The sequence below is a fragment of the Salvelinus sp. IW2-2015 genome, unplaced genomic scaffold (genome assembly GCF_002910315.2).
Source record: "Salvelinus sp. IW2-2015 unplaced genomic scaffold, ASM291031v2 Un_scaffold1972, whole genome shotgun sequence".
Classification (NCBI taxonomy): domain Eukaryota; kingdom Metazoa; phylum Chordata; class Actinopteri; order Salmoniformes; family Salmonidae; genus Salvelinus; species Salvelinus sp. IW2-2015.
Genome location: NW_019943325.1, coordinates 62,277 through 83,037, shown reverse-complemented (window position 1 = coordinate 83,037; position 20,761 = coordinate 62,277). Strand labels below are relative to the sequence as shown.

General features: G+C 43.4%; 1 protein-coding gene across 1 annotated transcript in view; it reads left to right on the top strand.

The window, feature by feature from the left end:
- LOC112072589 (uncharacterized) overlaps positions 1-20,761 on the top strand; it is a 63,100-nt gene that overhangs the window by 24,340 nt on the left and 17,999 nt on the right. Inside the window, exons 4-6 of the mRNA XM_024139980.1 lie at positions 8,995-9,102; positions 12,333-12,377; positions 12,698-12,723. Coding sequence (XP_023995748.1) covers positions 8,995-9,102; positions 12,333-12,377; positions 12,698-12,723 — 179 coding nt within the window. The remainder of the gene's footprint in view (positions 1-8,994; positions 9,103-12,332; positions 12,378-12,697; positions 12,724-20,761) is intronic.

Sequence of the window (20,761 nt, the reverse complement as noted above, 5' to 3'; positions counted from 1 at the left end):
TCCACTACACCCCTGTCTATGAGAATTGGGGCTTGCTTGGTCCTCCTGTTCCTGTAGTCCACAATCATCTCCTTTGTCTTGATCACGTTGAGRGAGAGGTTGTTGTCCTGGCACCACACGCCAGTTCTCTGACCACCTCCCTATAGGCTGTCTTGTCATTGCCGGGCCTACCACTGTTGTGTCATCGGCAAACTTAATGATGGTGTTGGAGTCGTGCCTGGCCATGCAGTCATGGGTGAACAGGGAGTACAGGAGGGGACTGAGCACGCACCCCTGAGGGGCCCCCGTGTTGAGGATCAGTGTGGCGGATGTGTTGTAACCTTCCCTTACCACCTGGGGTGGCCCATCAGGAAGTCCAGGATCCAGGGGCAGAGGGAGGTGTTTAGTCCCAGGGCCCTTAGCTTAGTGATGAGCTTAAAGGGCATGCAGAGCTAAAGTGAATGAATAGCAATCTCACATAGGTGTTCCTTTTGTCCAGGTGTGAAAGGGCAGTGTGGAGTGCAATAGAGATTGCATCGTCCTGGGATCTGTTGGGGTGGTATGCAAATTTGAGTGAGTCTAGTGTTTCTGGGATAATGTTGTTGTTGTGAGCCATGACCAGCCTTTATGGCTACAGACGTGAGTGCTACGGGATGGTACTCATTTAGGCAGGTTACCATAGTGTTCTTGGGCACAGGGACTATGGTGGTCAGCTTGAAACATGTTGGTATTACAGACTCAGACAGGGAGAGGTTGATAATGTCATTGAAAAGACTTGCCAGTTGGTCAGCGCATGCTCGGAGTACACGTCCTGGGAATTCGTCTGGCCTTGCGGCCTTGTGAATGTTGACCTGTTTAAAGGTCTTATTCACATCGGCTGCGGACAGCGTGGTCACACAGTCGTCCGGAACAGCTGATGTTCTCATGCATGATTCAGTGTTACTTGCGTCGAAGCGAGCATGAAAGTAATTTATCTCATCTGGGGGCTCGTGTCACTGGGCAGCTCTCAGCTGTGCTTCCCTTTTGTAGTCTGTAATGGCCCTGCCACATTCGATGAGCGTCGGAGCCGGTGTAGTAGGTTAGATCTTAGTCCTGTATTGATGCTTTGCATCTGCTTCATCTGACCACATGTTTATTGATCACTGGTGCTTCCTGCTGTAATGTTTGCTTGAAAGCAGGAATCAGTAGGATATAATTATGGTCAGATTTGCCAAATGGAGGGCGAGGGGAGAGCTTTGTACGTGTCTCTGTGTGTGGAGTAAAGGTGGTTGASTTTTTTTTTTTTTTTACATGCTGGTGGAAATTTGGTAAAACTGATTTAAGTTTCCCTGCATTAAAGTCCCCGGCCACTAGGAGTGCCGCCTCTGGAAGAGCGGTTTCTTGTTTGCTTATGGTGGTATACAGCTCATTGAGTACGGTCTTAGTGCCAGCATCGCTCTGTGGTGGTATGTAGACAGCCACAGTGGCAAGAAAAAGTATGTGAACCCTTTGGAATTACCTGGATTTCTGCATAAATTGGTAATACAATTTGAACTGAACTTTATCTAAGTCTCAATAATACACACAGTGTGCTTAAACTAATAACCCCCTAATTATTGTATTTTTCTTGTCTATATTGAATACATTTTTATTTTTTATTTCACCTTTATTTAACCAGGTAGTTCTAACAAGTTCTCATTTACAACTGCGACCTGGCCAAGATAAAGCAAAGCAATTCGACAAATACAACAACACAGAGTTACACATGGAGTAAAACAAACATACAGTCAATAATACAGTTGAAAAATAAGTCTATATACAATGTGAGCAAATGAGGTGAGATAAAGGAGGTGAAGGCAAAAAAATAAAAAATAAAAAAAGAGGCCATTGTGGCAAAGTAAATACAATCTAGCAAGTAAAACACTGGAATGGTAGATTTGCAGTGGAAGAATGTGCAAAGTAGAGAGAGAAATAATGGGGTGCAAAGGAGCAAAATAAATAAATACAGTAGGGGGAGAGGTAGTTGTTTGGGCTAAATTATAGATGGGCTATGTASAGGTGCAGTAATCTGTGAGCTGCTCTGACAGCTGGTGCTTAAAGCTAGTGAGGGAGATAAGTGTTTCCAATTTCAGAGATTTTTGTAGTTCGTTCCAGGCAGCAGAGGTAGGGTATCTCAAAACATGCCTTCGACTTAGGCTAGGCTATGCATGCTACCTGGCAAAGGAGTAGGCCATAGATCCAAGATAAGGCTCAGAAGTGACTGTTGAACCAATGCTGGATGCACTCCTTGTCACGGTAGTAGTGAAAACGGACGATAAACACTCTAGGCTTGGAGTTGTCGTCTCCGCCCGCTGGAGAGGGGCCAACGCAGTGGGCTCTATCCAGCTTTGCGGGTGATGGAACGATGGCCGGACCCAGCACCTTCACAAAGAATTCTGACATGAACTTAAACGAGTCCCCACCTTCACGTTTCTCTGGTATACCAACTAAATGGCGAGAATGAGATTCCAGGTCGTCGGTCTTGTCAATCAGCTTTTTGTTTTCGGAGCTCAGACGGGTGACTGTTTTCTCAAGGGCTACTATGCGGTTGCTGTAGTCACACAGGTCATGTTCAAAGCCATCAATTCGGCGGCCTTGTTCATCCGCAGCGGCTCTGTCACCATCCAGGACGGAGGAGAAGGGGGCCAGAGCAGCATCAATGGCCGTTTTGAGCTGAGTGGCTAGTAGCTGTAATTTCCGAGACCAGAGGGGAGTGTGACCGCATGAGACTCTAACGGTTGGCCTGGAGTCGGTACCATTCACGTTTGCCATCGCGGTTGAAACGTTACAGGTCTTCTGCTCCTCAGCTTCTTCTCCATTCACATGCTGACCCGGAAACATATGTCCCTATTTTAATCAACCCATTTTGAATTTGTGATAAAGCTGTCGGGATTTGGCAAGGAATGTACACTAAGTATGTGGACACCTTGTCTCATTCCAAAATCATGGATATTAATACGGAGTTGGTCCCCCCTTTGCTGCTATAACAGCCTCCACTCTTCTGGAAAGGCTTTCCACTAGATGTTGGAACATTCAATTTTGAGTCTCATAGCAAAGGGTCTGAATACCTTTTGAAATGATGTATTTGCAAACATTTCTAAAAACCTGTTTTCACTTTTATCATTAAGCTATTGTGTGTAGATTGATGAGGGAAAAATAATTTAATGCATTCTAGAATAAGGCTGTAACGTAACAAAATGTGTAAAAAGTCCAGGTTTCTGAATCCTTTACGAATGAACTGCGTGTTAAATGTAAAATATATATATATTTTTTTTACACATACACTGGAAATGTGTTGTTTTACATGGTCAGCCATAAAAGTACGGCTCCCCTGAGTGAAGTGCCTTGCTCAAGGGCACAGACATATTTTTCGGTTAATGTCTCAATGCTCTAACCACTAGGCCTCACTATGCGATACATTCTGGACTGTTGGAGTGGTTGTACGTGTACCAGAGGCTGGTTTCTGACTGCCGTCAGATGGTGTTAATGAGCAAGTTAAACCACATGAGAGAGTTTCATAAACCTGATAATAACAGGTTGTCTGGAGGCTGGAGACAGGATTTCTGAACCACAGTGGGTCTCTGTCCCTCTGGCAAGCTAGGGAGGTGTTAGGATGGGAAATTAGAGTACCCCTTCTCCTCTCCTCATAAATAAAGGGAGGGCTGTGTTTCCCGACGCTTGCACATTTCTCCCCAGGAGTTCAAGTGGTTTCGGTTTCCTTTAAATACCAATAAGAGACACCGGGACTTCCAGAGAGACAAAACATGCTGACGGGGTGTGGGAGGAGGTGATGGGGGAGGAAGGGGGTGAGGGTGATGTAGCCTGGTCTCGGTAGTCTCCATGTCGGTCTGTCTTTGCCTGTGTATTTGTATTGTATTTATTATGGATCACCATTAGTTCCTGCCAAGGCAGCAGCTACTCTTCCTGGGGTTTATTATGGATCCCCATTAGTTCCTGCCAAGGTAGCAGCTACTCTTCCTGGGGTTTATTATGGATCCCCATTAGTTCCTGTCAAGGCAGCAGCTACTCTTCCTGGGGTTTATTATGGATCAACATTAGTTCCTGCCAAGGCAGCAGCTACTCTCTGCTGGGTTTATTATGGATCCCCATTAGTTCCTGCAAGGCAGCAGCTACTCTTCCTGGGGTTTATTATGGATCCCCATTAGTTCCTGCCAAGGCAGCAGCTACTCTTCCGGGGTTTATTATGGATCCCCATTAGTTTCCTGCCAAGGCAGCAGCTACTCTTCCTGGGGTTTATTATGGATCCCCATTAGTTCCTGCCAAGGCAGCAGCTACTCTTTCTGGGGTTATTTATGGATCCCCATTAGTTCCTGCCAAGGCAGCAGCTACTCTTCCTGGGTTTATTATGGATCCCCATTAGTTCCTCCAAGGCAGCAGCTACTCTTCCTGGGGTTATTATGGATCCCCATTAGTTCCTGCCAAGGCAGCGCTACGTCTTCCTGGGGTTTATTATGGCTCCCCATTAGTTCCTGCCAAGGCAGCAGCTACTCTTCCTGGGGTTTATTATGGATCCCCATTAGCTGCTGCCTTTAACGACTCATGGTGTAATTTCTAGGAACATACAGGAACTCAAGTCATTTTGTTCACCCGACCTAGAATACCTCACAATTCAATGCCGCCATATAATCTCCCAATAGAATTCTCCTCCGTCATTGACACGGCCGTTTACATCCCACCTCAAGCCGATACCTCGACGTCCATCAAAGAACATCACTGGACTCTATGCAAATGGCAGGGTAGCCTAGTGGTTAGTGTTGGGCTAGTAACCGAAAGGTTGCAAGTTCAAATCCCCGAGCTGACAAGGTACAAATCTGTCATTCTGCCCCTGAACAAGGCAGTTAACCCACTGTTTCTAGGCCGTCATTGAAAATAAGAATTTGTTCTTAATTGACTTGCCTAGTTATATAAAGAAACCAAAAAAACTGGAAACCAMATATCCCGAGGCTGCATTTATTGTAGCTGGGGATTTTAACGAAGCAAATCTGAGGACCAGGCTGCCGAAGTTCTATCAGCATATCGACTGTACTACTCACGCTGCTAAGACTCTCGACCACTGCTATTCAAACTTCCGGAATGCTTACAAGGCCCTCTCCCGCCCCTCCTTTCGGCAAATCTGACCAAAACTCCATCTTGCTCCTCCCTTCCTATAGCCAGAAACTTAAACAGGAAGTACTCGTGCTTCAAACTATTCAATGCTGGTCTCATCAATCGCAATCCATGCTTCAGGATTTTAGCAGGGACCCCAGACAGTCGCGGACTACAAAAGGAAAACCAACCATGTCGCTGAGACCGACATCTTGCTTCCGTGCAGGCTAAACCCATTCTTTGCATGCTTTGGGGACGACGTGGCACGCTACCAAGGACTGTGGGCTCTCCTTCTCCATGGCCGCCATGAGTAAAACATTTTAAACGTGTTAACCTCCGCAAGGCTGCCGGCCCAGACTGCGTCTCTAGCCGCGTCCTCAGAGCATGCGCAGACCAGCTGGCTGGTGTGTTTACGGACATATTCAATCTCTCCCTATCCCAGTCCATGGTCCCACATGCTTCAAGATGGCCACCATTGTTCCTGTACCCAGGAAGGCAAAGGTAACTGAACTTAATGACTATCGCCCCGTAGCACTTACGTCTGTCATCATGAAGTGCTTTGAGAGTCAAGGATCATATCACCTCTACCTTACCTTACCTGACACGCTAGACCCACTTCAATTTGCGTACCGCCTCAATAGATCCACAGACGATGCGCTCGCCATCACTCTGCACACTGCCCTATCCCATCTGAACAAGAGGAATAGCTATGTAAGAATGCTGTTCATTGACTATAGCTCAGCATTCAACACCATAATACCCTCCAAGCTCATCATTAAGCTCGAAGCCCTGGGTCTGAACCCCGCCCTGTGCAACTGGGTCCTGGACTTCCTGACTGGCGTCCCCAGGTGGTGAAGGTAGGAAACATCAGCTCCACTCCGCTGATCCTCAACACTGGGGCCCCACAAGGGTGCGTGCTCAGCCCCCACCTGTACTCCCTGTTCACCCAAGACTGCGTGGCCAAGCACGCCTCCAGCTCAATCTTGAAGTTTGCAGACGACACTACAGTAGTAGGCTTGATTACCAACGATGACGAAACAGCCAACCGGGAGGAGGTGAGGGCTCTGGGAGTGTGGCGCCTGGAAAACAACCTCACTCAACATCAACAAAACAAAGGAGGTGATTGTGGACTTCAGGATGCAGCAGAGGGAGCACCCCCCTATCCACATCGACGGGACAGTAGTGGAGAGGTGGAAAGCTTCAAGTTCCTTGGCGTACACATCAATGACAAACTGGAATGGACCATCCTCACACAGTGTGGTGAAGAAGGCACAACAGAGCCTCTTTAACCTCAGGAGGTTGAAGAAATTTGACTTGTCCCCTAAAACTCTCACAAAGAGTTTTACAGATGCACCATTGAGAGCATCCTATCGGGCTGTATCACCGCCTGGTACGGCAATTTCACCGTCCGCAACCGCAAGGCACTCCAGAAGGTGGTGCGGTCTGCCTAAAGCATCACCAGGAGCAAACTGCCCGCCCCTCCAGAACACCTACACCACCCGATGTCACAGGAAGGCCAAGAAGATCATCAAGGACAACAACCACCCGAGCCACTGCCTGTTCACCCCGCTATCATCCAGAAGGCGAGGTCAGTACAGGTGCATCAAAGCTGGGACCGAGAGACTGAAGAACAGCTTCTATCTCAAGGCCATCAGACTGTTAAACAGCCATCACTAGCACATTTAGAGGCTGCTGCCTACAGGCATAGACTAGAAATCACTGGCCACTTTCAGGAATGGAACTCTAATTACTTCAATGTTACATGTCTGGCATTACTCATCTCATATGTGTATATACTGTATTCTATGCTATTCTACAGTATCTTAGTCACTTAATAATGTTTACATATCTGCATTACTCATCTCGTGTATATATACTGTATTCTATACTATTCTACAGTATCTTAGTCCATTCTGCTCTGACATCGCTCGTCCATATGTATATTGTCTTAATTCATTCCTACTTAGATTTGTGTGTGTGTTGGGTATATATTGTGTAATTTGTTATATATCACTTGTTAGAGCTAGAAACACAAGCATTTCACTACACCTGCAATAACATCTGCTAGTCACGTGTATGTGACCAATAAAATTTGATTTGGTAGTGTGAGAAACAAGTTTTGGTTTATTTCGTAAATGTGAAATCTGCAAAACCACGTTTACGTAAAATTATCTGCATTAACAGAATTTAATGTCACCAAATGACCGGGATTAAAGGTACAAACGGTGGCTACCACATGGGCATTCATAGTGGGCATTGTGGGCCGACACTGTATAGCCTAGGCTACTATTCTACTTTGCAGGGATTTGGTTTTTTTTCTCAGCTAGGGCTGCATATCGGCCAGGAACAGGCCTGATCAGCATTGATTTGTCTATAAATTTAGAAAATATTTAATATCAAATTATACCATGCCAGGTTGGAGAGGATCGTCACATTGTCCATTTGACACAACGTTAGCTCATTATAGAACTCAGAGCCAGAATAACCTTGTCGACTGCAGCATTTGGCTACACCTACAATAACATTTGCTAATCACGTGTATAGGTTAGAATTGTGGAGAAATTACAATGTTGTTGACCAGGCTTCAGTTTTCTCCTATCACAGCCATTAAACTCCTTTAACTGTTTTAAAGTCACTATTGGCCTCAGTGAAAATCCGGGAGCGCTTTCCTTCCTCTCCGGCAACTGAGTTAGGAAGGACCCCTGTATCTTTCTAGGGACTGGGTGTATTGATACACCATCCAAAGTGTAAGTAATAACTCAATAGCTCAAAGGTGGATTCAATGTATCTTTTTTTTTAACCATTCTACCAATAGGGGTCCTTCTTTGCGAGGCATTGGAAAACCTCCTTGGTCTTTGTTGTTGAATCTGTGTTTGAAATTCACTGCTCGACTGAGGGACCGTACAGATAATTGTGTGGGGGAAAGAGATGAAGAGTCATTCAAAAATCATGTTAAATACTATTATTGCACACAGTGAGTCCATGCAAATTATTATGTGACTTGTTAAGTAAATGTTTACTCCTGAACTTATTTAGGCTTGCCATAGCAAAGGGGTTGAATACTTGTTGCCTGAAGACATTTCACCTTTTCATTTTTTATTAATTTGTGAAACAAAATATTGACGTGGCGTATTGTGTTGTAGGCCAGTGACCAATATCTGCAGTGCTGCTCGTGGAAACGCCATCGCGCTGAGTCTACCTTTTAAATTTAAATCAATCCCAATGTGACCCTCCCAGATTGAGGCTTGAAAACCCTATTAGGAAAAAAACCTTCAACATAATTTAAAACCTTTTTTTGTTGATTTTGCCCAAAATGGAGAGAGAGAAAAGTAACACCTAATGTAATTCATGATGGTTTTTATTTGAGTTAGTTTTGGAGTCTAAGATAATAGTTAGGGTTTTTAAGATAGTAAGGGGAGGGTTTTAAAATGATACTTTTAGTAACAGGTTTGTTTTATTTCAGTTTACAAAAAAAGTAATTGTTTTTGTTTTAGTTTAAAATAATAACCTTGATCCACACACACGCTACACACGCTACACACACATCTCAACTGCTGCTACCAGACTCTTATTATGATTGCTAAATACTGCACAATTGAAACTTGCTCCCCAATCCCCCTTTCCCCAAAAGGACATGAGACGTGTTGGAAGTATAAAATATTGGAGTATATATTGACTTCCTGTATTATGCTAAAACATTTATTCTATTCTACTGAGCCATTTACCTTGTTGCTATTCTTATATTTAATGATGTCTTATTGTTGATATTGTGGAGAAGGAACCTGCAGTAAGCATTTGGTTGGACGGTGTATACCATGTCTATCCTGTACATACGACTAGTACAACTTGAAACACATTAATTTAGTTAATTCTGTAACTGTGTTTTTACAGGTGAGAGAGGAACTGGGAAAAGCACAGGGAAAAAGCTGTGTTTTAAAGGCTCCACGTTTCACAGAGTTGTAAAGAACTTCATGATACAGGGAGGAGACTTCACCGAGGGTAAACCTACACAATATATTACATCTTCATAGGGTAAACCTACACAATATATTACATCTTCATAGGGTATGCCTACACAATATATTACATCTTCATAGGGTAAACCTACACAATATATTACATCTTCATAGGGTAAACCTACACAATGTATTACATCTTCATAGGGTAAACTAACACAATATATTACATCTTCATAGGGTAAACCTACACAATGTATTACATCTTTCATAGGGTAAACCTACACAATGTATTACATCTTCATAGGGTAAACCTACACAATGTATTACATCTTCATAGGGTAAACCTACACAATGTATTACATCTTCATAGGAAACCTACACATGTTATTACATCTTCATAGGGTAAACCTACACAATATATTACATCTTCATAGGGTAAACTCTACACAATTATTACATCTTCATAGGGTAACCTACACAATGTATTACATCTTCATAGGGTAAACCTACACAATGTATTACATCTTCATAGGGTAAACCTACACAATATATTACATCTTCATAGGGTAACCTACACAATGTATTACATCTTCATAGGGTAAACCTACACAATGTATTACATCTTCATAGGGTAAACCTACACAATGTATTACATCTTCAGGGTAAACCTACACAATATATTACATCTTCATAGGGTAAACCTACACAATGTATTACATCTTCATAGGGTAAACCTACAATATATTACATCTTCATAGGGTAAACCTACACAATGTATTACATCTTCATAGGGTAAACTACACAATGTATTACATTCAAGGTAAACCTACACAATGTATTACATCTTCATAGGGTAAACCTACACAAATGTATTACATTTCATAGGGTAAACCTACACAATGTATTACATCTTCATAGGTAAACCTACACAATATATTACATCTTCATAGGGTAAACCTACACAATATATTGTGTAATATACATACAGTACCAGTCAAAAGTTTGGACACCTACTCATTCAAGGGTTTTTCTTTATTTGTACTGTTTCTACATGTAGATAAATGTGAAGACATCAAAACTATGAAATAACACATATGTAATCATGTAGTAACCAAAAAGTGTTAAACAAATCAAATATATTTGAGATTCTTCAAAGTAGCTACCCTTTGCCTTGATGACAGCTTTGCACACTCTTGGCATTCTCTCAACCAGCTTCACCTGGAATGCATCTGTTCACCTACTCTGCGTTTCCACAAAGACACGGCGGTTGGAACCAAAAATCTCACATTTGGACTCATCAAACCAAAGGACAGATTTCCACCGGTCTAATGTCCATTGCTCGTGTTTCTTGGCCCAATCAAGTCTCTTCTTCTTATTGGTGTCCTCTTGAAGTGGTTTCTTTGCAGCATTTCGACCATGATGGCCTGATTCACACAGTCTCCTCTGAACAGTTGATGTTGAGATGTGTCTGTTACTTGAACTCTGTGAAGCATTTATTTGGGCTGCAATCTGAGGTGCAGTTAACTCTAATGAACTTATCCTCTGCAGCAAGAGGTCCTTTCCTGTGGCAGTCCTCATGAGATCCAGTTTCATCATAGGGCTTGATGGTTTTTGCGACTGCACTTGAAGAAACTTTCAAAGTTCTTGAAATTTTCCGTATTGACTGACCTTCATGTCTTAACGATGGCCTGTCGTTACTCTTTGCTTATTTGAGCTGTTCTTGCCATAATATGGACTTGGTCTTTTACCAAATAGGGCTATCTTCTGTATACCCCCTACCTTGTCACAACACAACTGATTGTCTCAAATGCATTAAGGAGGAAAGAAATTCCACAAAATAACTTTTAAGAAGGCACACCTGTTAATTGAAATGCATTCCTACTTCTTGAAGCTGGTTGAGATAATGCCACAAGTGTGCAAAGCTGTCATCAATGCAAAGGGTGGCTCCTTTGAAGAATCTAAAATGTATTTTGATTTGTTTAACACGTTTTTGGTTACTACATGATTCCATATGTGTTATTTCATAGTTTTGATGTCTTCACTAATATTCTACAATGTAGAAAATAAAGAAAAACCCTTGAATGAGTAGATGTTGTAAAATGTTGACAGTAGTGTGTTTGTGTGAAAGAAAAACCGTTATTTTTGTCTATTAAAATAACATCAACTTGATCAGAAATACAGTGTAGACATTGTTAATGTTGTAAATGTCTATTGTAGCTGGAAAAAGCAGATTTTTTATGGATATCTACATAGGCGTACAGATGCCCATTATCAGCAACCATCACTCCTGTGCTCCAATGGCACGTTGTGTTAGCTAATCCAAGTTTATCATTTTAAAAGGCTAACTGATCATTAGAAAACCCTTTTGCAATTATGTTAGCACAGCTGAAAACTGTTGTCTGATTAAAGAAGCAATAAATCTGGTCTCCTTTAGACTAGTTGAGTATCTGGAGCATCAGCATTTGTGGCTTCGATTACAGGCTCAAAATGGCCAGAAACGAAGACCTTTCTTCTGAAACTCGTCAGTCTATTCTTGTTCTGAGAAACTAAGGCTATTCCATATGAGAAATTGACAAGAAACTGAATATCTCGTACAACACGGTGTACTACTTCCTTCACAGAACAGCGCAAACTGGCTCTAACCAGAATAGAAAGAGTGGGAGGCCCCGGTGCACAACTAAGCAAGAGGACAAGTACATTAGAGTGTCTAGTTTGAGAAATAGATGCCTCACAAGCCCTCAAATGACAGCTTCATTAAATAGTACCTGCAAAACACCAGTCTCAACGTCAACAGTGAAGAGGCGACTCCAGGATGCTGGCCTTCTAGGCAAAGTTCCTCTGTCCAGTGTCTGTGTTATTTTGTCCATCTTAATCTTTTCTTTTTATTGGCCAGTCTGAGATATAGATTTTCTTTTCAACTCTGCCTAGAAGGCCAGCATCCCGGAGTCGCCTCTTCACTGGGAGGAGTGATGGTTCCTGATAATGGGCATCTGTACGCCTATGTAGATATTCCATAAAAAAAATCAGCCGTTTCCAGCTACAATAGTCATTTACAACATTAACAATGTCTACACTGTATTTCTGGTCAATTTGATGTTATTTTAATGGGCAATTTTTTTTTGTGGCCTTTCTTTAAAAAAACAAGGACATTTTTAAGTGACCCCAAACTTTTGAACGGTAGTTTATAAATGTCTATCTGAGTGATTTCCCTACATTGTCACTGTTCTGTGCCATGTTGGAAGCGTTACTGACTGTTTAACCTCCTGGCAGGCAATGGAAGAGGAGGGGAATCCATATATGGAGGCTACTTTGAAGGTAAGGAGTAGGATCTATTAATCGGATATAATACCGTAATGTCCCTTTTAATTCATATCTAAAAAATAATATGCTGCTGTGCACCTCTATCTTAGAGACTACGACTGCATGCCTGTAGTTGCATGGACAGACAGATAGGTAACTGGTGGTGAGCTGCCAGTTTTAAGTTGTGCTGTTAACTCTTTGTTGTATTGCCTTCCATCTAGTCAACGTAGCTAGTAGTAAGCTTTGTGATTCAGCATGGAGACGCTAATCTATTTTCTTTATTTCAAGCTCCAATCTTCCTGCCTAAAATGTTCAACATATTCTTTTATTTATAGAGTGTGGTCTTTTGCAAAATGAGAAGGTAAGAGACTGTCCTCAGCTCAGTAACACAATGTCAACCTGTACCACTCCACCTTCCCCAGCTCTATACAAGATGTCTGCCTAGGTCAGTCAGCCAGCCTGTCAGTCAGTCAGTCAGCCAGCTAGCCCAGTGGTTCCCAAACCCACAACGAGGGTCCAGGTGTGTTGCGGGATTTGATATATACTGTATATATAGATGGTACCAGTCAAAAGTTTGGACACACCTACTCATTCCAGGGTTTTTCTTAATCGTACTATTTTCTACACTGTAGAATAATAGTGAAGACATTTAAAACTATGAAGTAACACATAGAATCATGTAGTAACCAGAAAGTGTTAAACAAATCAAAATCTATTTTATATTTGAAGTTCTTGAAAGTAGCCACCCTTTGCCTTGATGACAGCTTTGCACATTCTCTCAACCAGATTCTTGAGAGAGTCACCTGGAATGCATTTCAATTAACAGATATGCCTTGTTAAGTTAATTTGTGGAATTTCTTTCCTCCTTAATGCATTTCAGCCAATCAGTGGTGTTGTGACAAGGTAGGGGTGGTATACAGAAGGTGGCCCTATTTGGTAAAAGACCACATCCATATTATGGCAAGAACAGCTCAAATAAGCAAAGRGAAAACAACAGTCCATTATTACTTTAAGACATGGTCAGTCAATGGGGAAAATTTCAAGAACTTTGAACATTTCTTTAAGTTCAGTCGCAAAAATCATCAAGTGCTCTGATGAAACTGTCTCATGAGGACCGCCACAGGAAAAGAAGACCCAGAGTTACCTCTGCTGGAGAGATGAAAGATGGCGCCGAAGACCATGGTTGACGTTTTACATTCTCCCAACCAATTGTGCAATTTAATTTTGTTTGTGTTTTATGGAACTTATTTTTTAGCTTATTGTGTACATAATGTTGCTACTACCGTCTCTTATGACCGAATAGAACTTCTGGACATCAGAAAAGCGATTACTCACCACGGACTGGGAGAAACTTTTTCCTTTAACGAGTCCGACGAGAAGGATATCCTGCTTTAACTGGAACAGGCCCAGATCCACGCCTTTTTGGGTGAAGAAAAAACACTGGGAAAGGGGACGCAAATCGCGGATCCTTCTGAGAATCTGGAGGAGAGCGAGCAAACTCCCCACTGCCTTCCATTCTTCTTGCTAACGTGCAATCGTTAGAAAACAAAATTGATGACCTAATATTACGATTATCCTACCAACGGGACATTAAAAACTGCAACAACTTATGTTTCACCGAGACGTGGCTGAACGAAGAAACGGACAATATAGAGCTGGTGGGATTTTCCATGCATCGGCAGAACAGAGACGCTACCTCTGGTAAGACGAGGGGTGGGGGTGTGTGTCTTTTTGTCAATAACAGCGAGTGCGCRATGTCTAATWTTAAAGAAGTCTCAAGGTATTGCTCGCCTGAGGTAGAGTACCTTATGATAAGCTGTAGACCACACTATCTACCAAGAGAGTTTATCTGTATTATTCGTAGCCGTCTATTTACCACCACAAAGTGAAGCTGGCACTAAGGCCGCGCTCAACCAACTCTATAAGGCCATAAGCAAAGAAGAAAATTCTCACCCAGAAGCGGTGCTCCTAGTGGCCGCGGACTTCAATGCAGGCAAACTTAAATCAGTTTTACCAAATTTTTGGTAAAAAATATCCTAGACCACCTTTACTCCACACACAGAGATGCATACAAAGCTCTCCCTCTCCCTCCATTTGGCAAATCTGACCATAATTCTATCCTCCTGATTCTTGCTTACAAGCAAAAACTAAAGCAGGAAGTACCAGTGACTCGCTCAATACAGAAGAGGTCAGATGACGCAGATGCTACACTACAGGACTGTTTTGCTAAAACAGACTGGAATATGTTCCGGGATTCATCCAATGACATTGAGGAATACACCACCTCAGTCATCGGCTTCATCAATAAGTGCATCGATAATGTTGTCCCCACAGTGTCTGTACGTACATATCCCAACCAGAAGCCATGGATTACAGGCAACATCCGCATCGAGCTAAAGGCTAGAGCTGCCGCTTTCAAGGAGCGGGAGGCTAAACCGGACGCTTATAAGAAATCCCACAATGCCCTCAGACGAACCATCAAACAAGCAAAGCGTCAATACAGGATTAAGATTGAATCCTACTACACCGGCTCTGACGCTCGTCGGATGTGGCAGGGCTTGAAAACTATTATGGACTACAAAGGGAAGCCCAGACGCGAGCTGCCCAGTGACGCGAGCCTACCAGATGAAGTAAAGGCCTTTTATGCTCGCTTCGAGGCAAGCAACACTGAAGCATGCACGAGAGCTCCAGCTATTCTGGATGACTGTGAGATAACGCTCTCGGTAGCCGATGTGAACTAAACCTTTAAACAGGTCAACATTCACCAAGCCGCTGGGCCAGACGGATTACCAGGACTTGTACTCAAAGCATGCGTGGACCAACTGTCAAGTGTCTTCACTGACATTTTCAACCTCTCCCTGACCGAGTCTGTAATACCTACATGTTTCAAGCAGACCACCATCGTCCCTGTGCCCAAGGAAGTGAAGGTAACCTGCCTAAATGATTACCGCTTCTTGGCACTCACGTCGGTAGCCATGAAGTGCTTTGAAAGGCTGGTCATGGCTCACATCAACAGCATCCTCCCGCACACCCTAAACCAACTCCAATTCGCATACCGCCCCAACAGATCCACAGATGACTCAATCTCAATCACACTCCACACTGTCCTTTCTCATCTGGACAAAAGGAACACATATGTGAGAATATGCTGTTCATTGACTACAGCTCAGCGTTCAACACCATAGTGCCCACGAAGCTCATCACTAAGCTCAGGACTATGGGACTAAACACCTCCCTCTGCAACTGGATCCTGGACTTCCTGACGTGCTACCCCCACGTGGTAAGAGTTGCCACGCTGATCCTTAACACTGGGACCCCTCAAGGGTGTGTACTTAGTCCCCTCCTGTATTCCCTGTTCACCCATGACTGCGTGGCCAAACACGACTCCAACACCATCATTAAGTTTGCTGATGACACAACAGTTGTAGGCCTAAGCACCGACAACGATGAGACAGCCTTTAGGGAGGAGGTCATAGAACTGGCAGTGTGGTGCCAGGACAACAACCTCTCCCTCAATGTGAGCAAGACAAAGGAGCTGATCGTGGACTACAGGAAAAGGCGGGCTGAACAGGCCCCCATTAACATCGACGGGGCTGTAGTGGAGCGGGTCGAGAGTTTCAAGTTCCTTGGTGGCCACATCACTAACGACGCATCATGGTCCAAACATACCAAGACAGTCGTGAAGAGGGCACGACAAAACCTATTCCCCCTCAGGAGAATGAAAAGATTTGGCATGGGTCCCCAGATCCTTATAAGGTTCTACAGCTGCACCATCGAGAGCATCCTGACCGGTTGCATCACCGCCTGGTGTGGTAACAGCTCAACATCGCTACAGAGGGTTGTGCGAACGGCCCAGTACATAACTTGGGCCAAGCTTCCTGCCATCCAGGACCTATACAATAGGTGTTGTCAGAGGAAAGCCCATAAAATTGCTTTTTATTTTTGTCTACTTGGTAAGTATTTTCTTCGTCTTGAACTGCACTGTTGGTTGTTTAGGGCTTGTAAGTAAGCATTTCACGGTGAAGTCTACACTTGTTGTATTTGGCGCATGTGGCAAATAAAGTTTGATTTGATAACTCTAATGAACTTAACTGCACCTCAGATTGCAGCCCAAATAAATGCTTCACAGAGTTCAAGTAACAGACACATCTCAACATCAACTGTTCAGAGGAGACTGTGTGAATCAGGCCTTCATGGTCAAATTGCTGCAAAGAAACCACTAAAGGACACCAATAAGAAGAAGAGACTTGCTTTTGCCAAGAAACACGAGCAATGGACATTAGACCAGTGGAAATCTGTCCAAATTTTAGAATTTTGTTTTCAACCGATGTGTCTTTGTGAGACGCAGAGTAGGTGAACAGATGATCTCCGCATGTGTGGTTCCCACCGTGAAGCTTGGAGGAGGTGTGATGGTGTGGGGGTGCTTTGCTGGTGACACTGTCTGATTTATTTTGAATTCAAGGCACACTTAACCAGCATGGCTACCAAAGCATTTCTGCAGCGATACGCCATCCCATCTGGTTTGGGCTTAGTGGGACTATCATTTGTCTTTCAACAGGACAATGACCAAACACACCTCCAGACTGTGTAAGGGTTATTTGACCAAGAAGGAGAGTGATGGAGTGCTGCATAAGATGAACAGGCCTCCACAATCACCCAACCTCAACCCAATTGAGATGGTTTGGGATGAGTTGGACCGCAGAGTGAAGGAAAAGCAGCCAACAAGTGCCCAGCATATGTGGGATCTCCTTCAAGACTGTTTGGAAAAGCATTCCTCATGATGCTGGTTGAGAGAATGCCTAGTGTGTGCAAAGCTGTCATCAAGTCAAAGGTTGGCTACTTTGAAGTATCTCAAATATAAAATGTAACACTTTTTTGGTTACTACATGATTCTATATGTGTTATCATAGCTTTGATTTCTTCGATATTCTACAAAAAGAAAGAAAAAACCCTTGAATAAGTAGTGTGTAGAACTTTCTGACTTGTGTGTGTGGTGTGTGTGTGTGTGTGTATGAGTATATATATTATAAAAATTAATATATGTGAAAAATATATATATATATAGATATATTACACAGTGGGGAGAAACGAAGTATTATTACACTGCCGATTTTGCAGGTTTTCCCTACTTACAAAACATTAGAGGTCTGTTCATTTTGTATCATAGGTACACTTACAACTGTGAGAAGACGGGAATCCTAAACAAAAATCCAGAAAGATCACAGTGTAGATTTTTAAAGTAATTAATTGCATTTAGTTGCATGAACATAAGTATTTGACTCACCTTACCAACCAGTAAGAAATTCCGGCTCGCAGCAGACCTGTTAGTTTTTCTTTAAGAAGCCCTCCCTGTTCTCCACTCGGGAGTGTACCTGTAATTACTGCACCTGTTTGAACTCGTTACCTGTATAAAAGACCACCTGTCACACACTCAATCAAAACAGATCCAACCTCTCACAATGGCCAAGACCAGAGAGCTGTGTAAGGAACATCAGGGTAATTGTAGACCGGTACAAGGCTGGGATGGGTAGCAGGACTAAATAGCCAAGCAGCTGTGGTGAGAACGGCAACATACTGTTGGGCACAATTATTAGAAAATGGAAGAAGGTCCAGATACGGTCAATCACCCTCGCGTCTTGGGGGGGGGGCCCCTTCCACTGCAAAGATCTCAACTCGTGGGGCATCAATGATTCATGAGGAATGTGGGGATCAGCCCAGAACTGACCGGCAGGACCTGTCAATGAACCTGAAGAGAGCTGGACCACAAACAGTCTCAGCAAAACCATAGAACACACTACGCCGTCATAGATTTAAATCCCTGCAGACGGCGCAAGGTCCCCCACTGCTACAAGCCAGCGCATGTCCAGGCCCGTCTGAAGTTTGCCAATGACATCTGGATGACCCAAGAGGAGGAATGGAAGAGGTCATGTGGTCTGATGAGACAAAAAAATAAAGCTTTTTGCTCTAAACTGCCGACTTGCGCCGTGTTGGGAGGAATAGAAGGATGAGTACAACCCAAGAACACCCCATCCCAACCGTAAAGCATGGAGGTGGAGAACATAATTCTGTTTGGGATTGCCTTTTCTGCAAAGCGCGGACAGGACGACTGCACCGTGAAATTGAAGGCGGAGGATGTGATGCGCGGCCATGTATTCGCCGATATTCTTGACCAAACAACCTTCCTTCCCCAGTAAGAGCATTGAAGATGGGTCGGGTGGCTGGGTCTTCCAGCATGGTGACAACGACCCGAAACACACAGCAGGCACTAAGGTAGTGGCTCCGAAGAAGCATATCAAGAGGTCCTGGAGTGGGCCTAAGCCAGTCTGCCAAGACCTGAACCCAATAGTAAGGAATCTTTGGAGGAGCCCGGAAAGTCTCCGTATTGGCCCAGCACAGCCCCGAGAGACCGGAAGGATCTGGGAGGAAGGGTCTGTATGGAGGAGTGGGCCAAGAATCCCTCTGCAGGGTGTCAAACCTGGTCAAGAACTACAGGAAAACGTGATATCGCTTAATTGCAAGACTAAGCGTTTCTGCTACCAAAATATCAGTTCTGCTTTCTGATGTATCAAATACTTATGTCATGCAATAAAATGCAAATTAATTACTTAAAAATCATACAATGTGATTTTCTGGATTTTTGTTTTAGATTCCTTCTCTCACAGTTGAAGTGTACCTATGATAAAAATGACAGACCTCTACATGCTTTGTAAGTAGGAAAACCTGCAAAATTGTCAGTGTATCAAATACTTGTTCTCCCCACTGTATATATATATATATATAGCAGGTGTAAAAGGTACAGTGAAATGCTTATATATATATATATATATATATAAAATCTCCATGTTTGATCAAATTAAGCATTTCACTGTACCTTTTACACCTGCTGTGCACATGACGAATAAACTTTGATTTTATTTGGATGAAATGTTTATCAATAAACCCATGTGTTAGGGGTGACAGTGGCACTGTTGGCAGCTCTCCAAGCGGGGGAGCTATAGCTAGCTATATACATAGCGTTAGTTAACGCTTAGCTAGCGTACAGGCAGCTAACTGACTGCAAGAAACATCAAAATCCAAACCAAAAATGTGGAGAGACATAAATGATTTGGTGGGAAATGTTGATCAACCCTGGACCCGGCCCCCAAATGTTATTCCTCAAGTCGGAAATATGATGAGTCATACCTTCATTTTGGCTTGGTGCCCTGTGGACCTGAGAACCGCAGGCCCCAAAATGCCTGCTATGTCTGGAAACGCTAGCTCAGGCGAGTTGAAGCCATCCAAACTGAAAAGGCATCTGTTGACCAAGCACCAGGAACATGCAGGGAGAGGGAGTCCAAGCACCAGGAACATGCAGGGAGAGGGAGTCCAAGCACCAGGAACATGCAGGGAGAGGGAGCCTGACAGAAGTTTATTTCGTTACCTAGTATCGATATACCATTATCATTGATAGGCCTACAGAAATTATTGATCTAGTATCGATATACATTATCATTGATAGGCCTACAGAATTATTGATCTAGTATCGATATACATTATCATTGATAGCCTACAGAAATTATTGATCTAGTATCGATATACTTATCATTGATAGGTCTACTAGTATTATTGATCTAGTTACGATTTTATTTTTTTTTAAAGCAGATTCAATATTAAAAAGTGCCTTTCCAGAAACTGTTGCTAGAAAGTTGGAAGCACAGAATCGTCTTAGAATGTCATTGTATGCTGTAGCGTTAAGATTTCCCTTCACTGGAACTAAGGAGCCCGAACATGAAAGACCAATTTAGGTGGATGCACATTATCTTTGAAGGCCTTCGTGTCCTGCTAGAGTTTTTGAGCTGCAGATCTCTGTCGGCAGAGGCGAACAATCAGCACCTCTCCTCCTCTGCCTCCCGCTAAGTGGGCTCCTCTCCCAGCACGACTGTTGAATGGGTTCAGTCACACTCCTCATCTGATACATCAGGAAAGTAGTCCTCAAACTTCCCGATGAGTGAATTTAGGTGGATGCCACACATCTTTTTGATCACCAGGTTGGTCAATGACAGAACCATGCTCTACATCTCTCTCAACTCAGGTCCGCACAGCTTGAACTGGCCTTGAAAGGCAACTATTTTGCCCTCGAATGTGAGGATGGAATAGGTGCCATCATTATGGACGTTGAGGTGTCTGAAGGTAACAGCCAGCTAGCTTTGCGTACCACTTGCTGTCTGAGAGGTGGAGCGAGAACCTGGAGTCAACCAAGAATTTGCATATTTCCTCGACAGCAAGGTAAACCACTTGACCCGTGATAGTCACCTGACCTCGGAGTGGAGAGGAGGTGCTGGTGTTTTGCTCTCCCCACACAGCACAGTGAACAGATGGCTGCTCAGTAATAAAGGAAGTATGTTTCCTGTGTGCTTGGA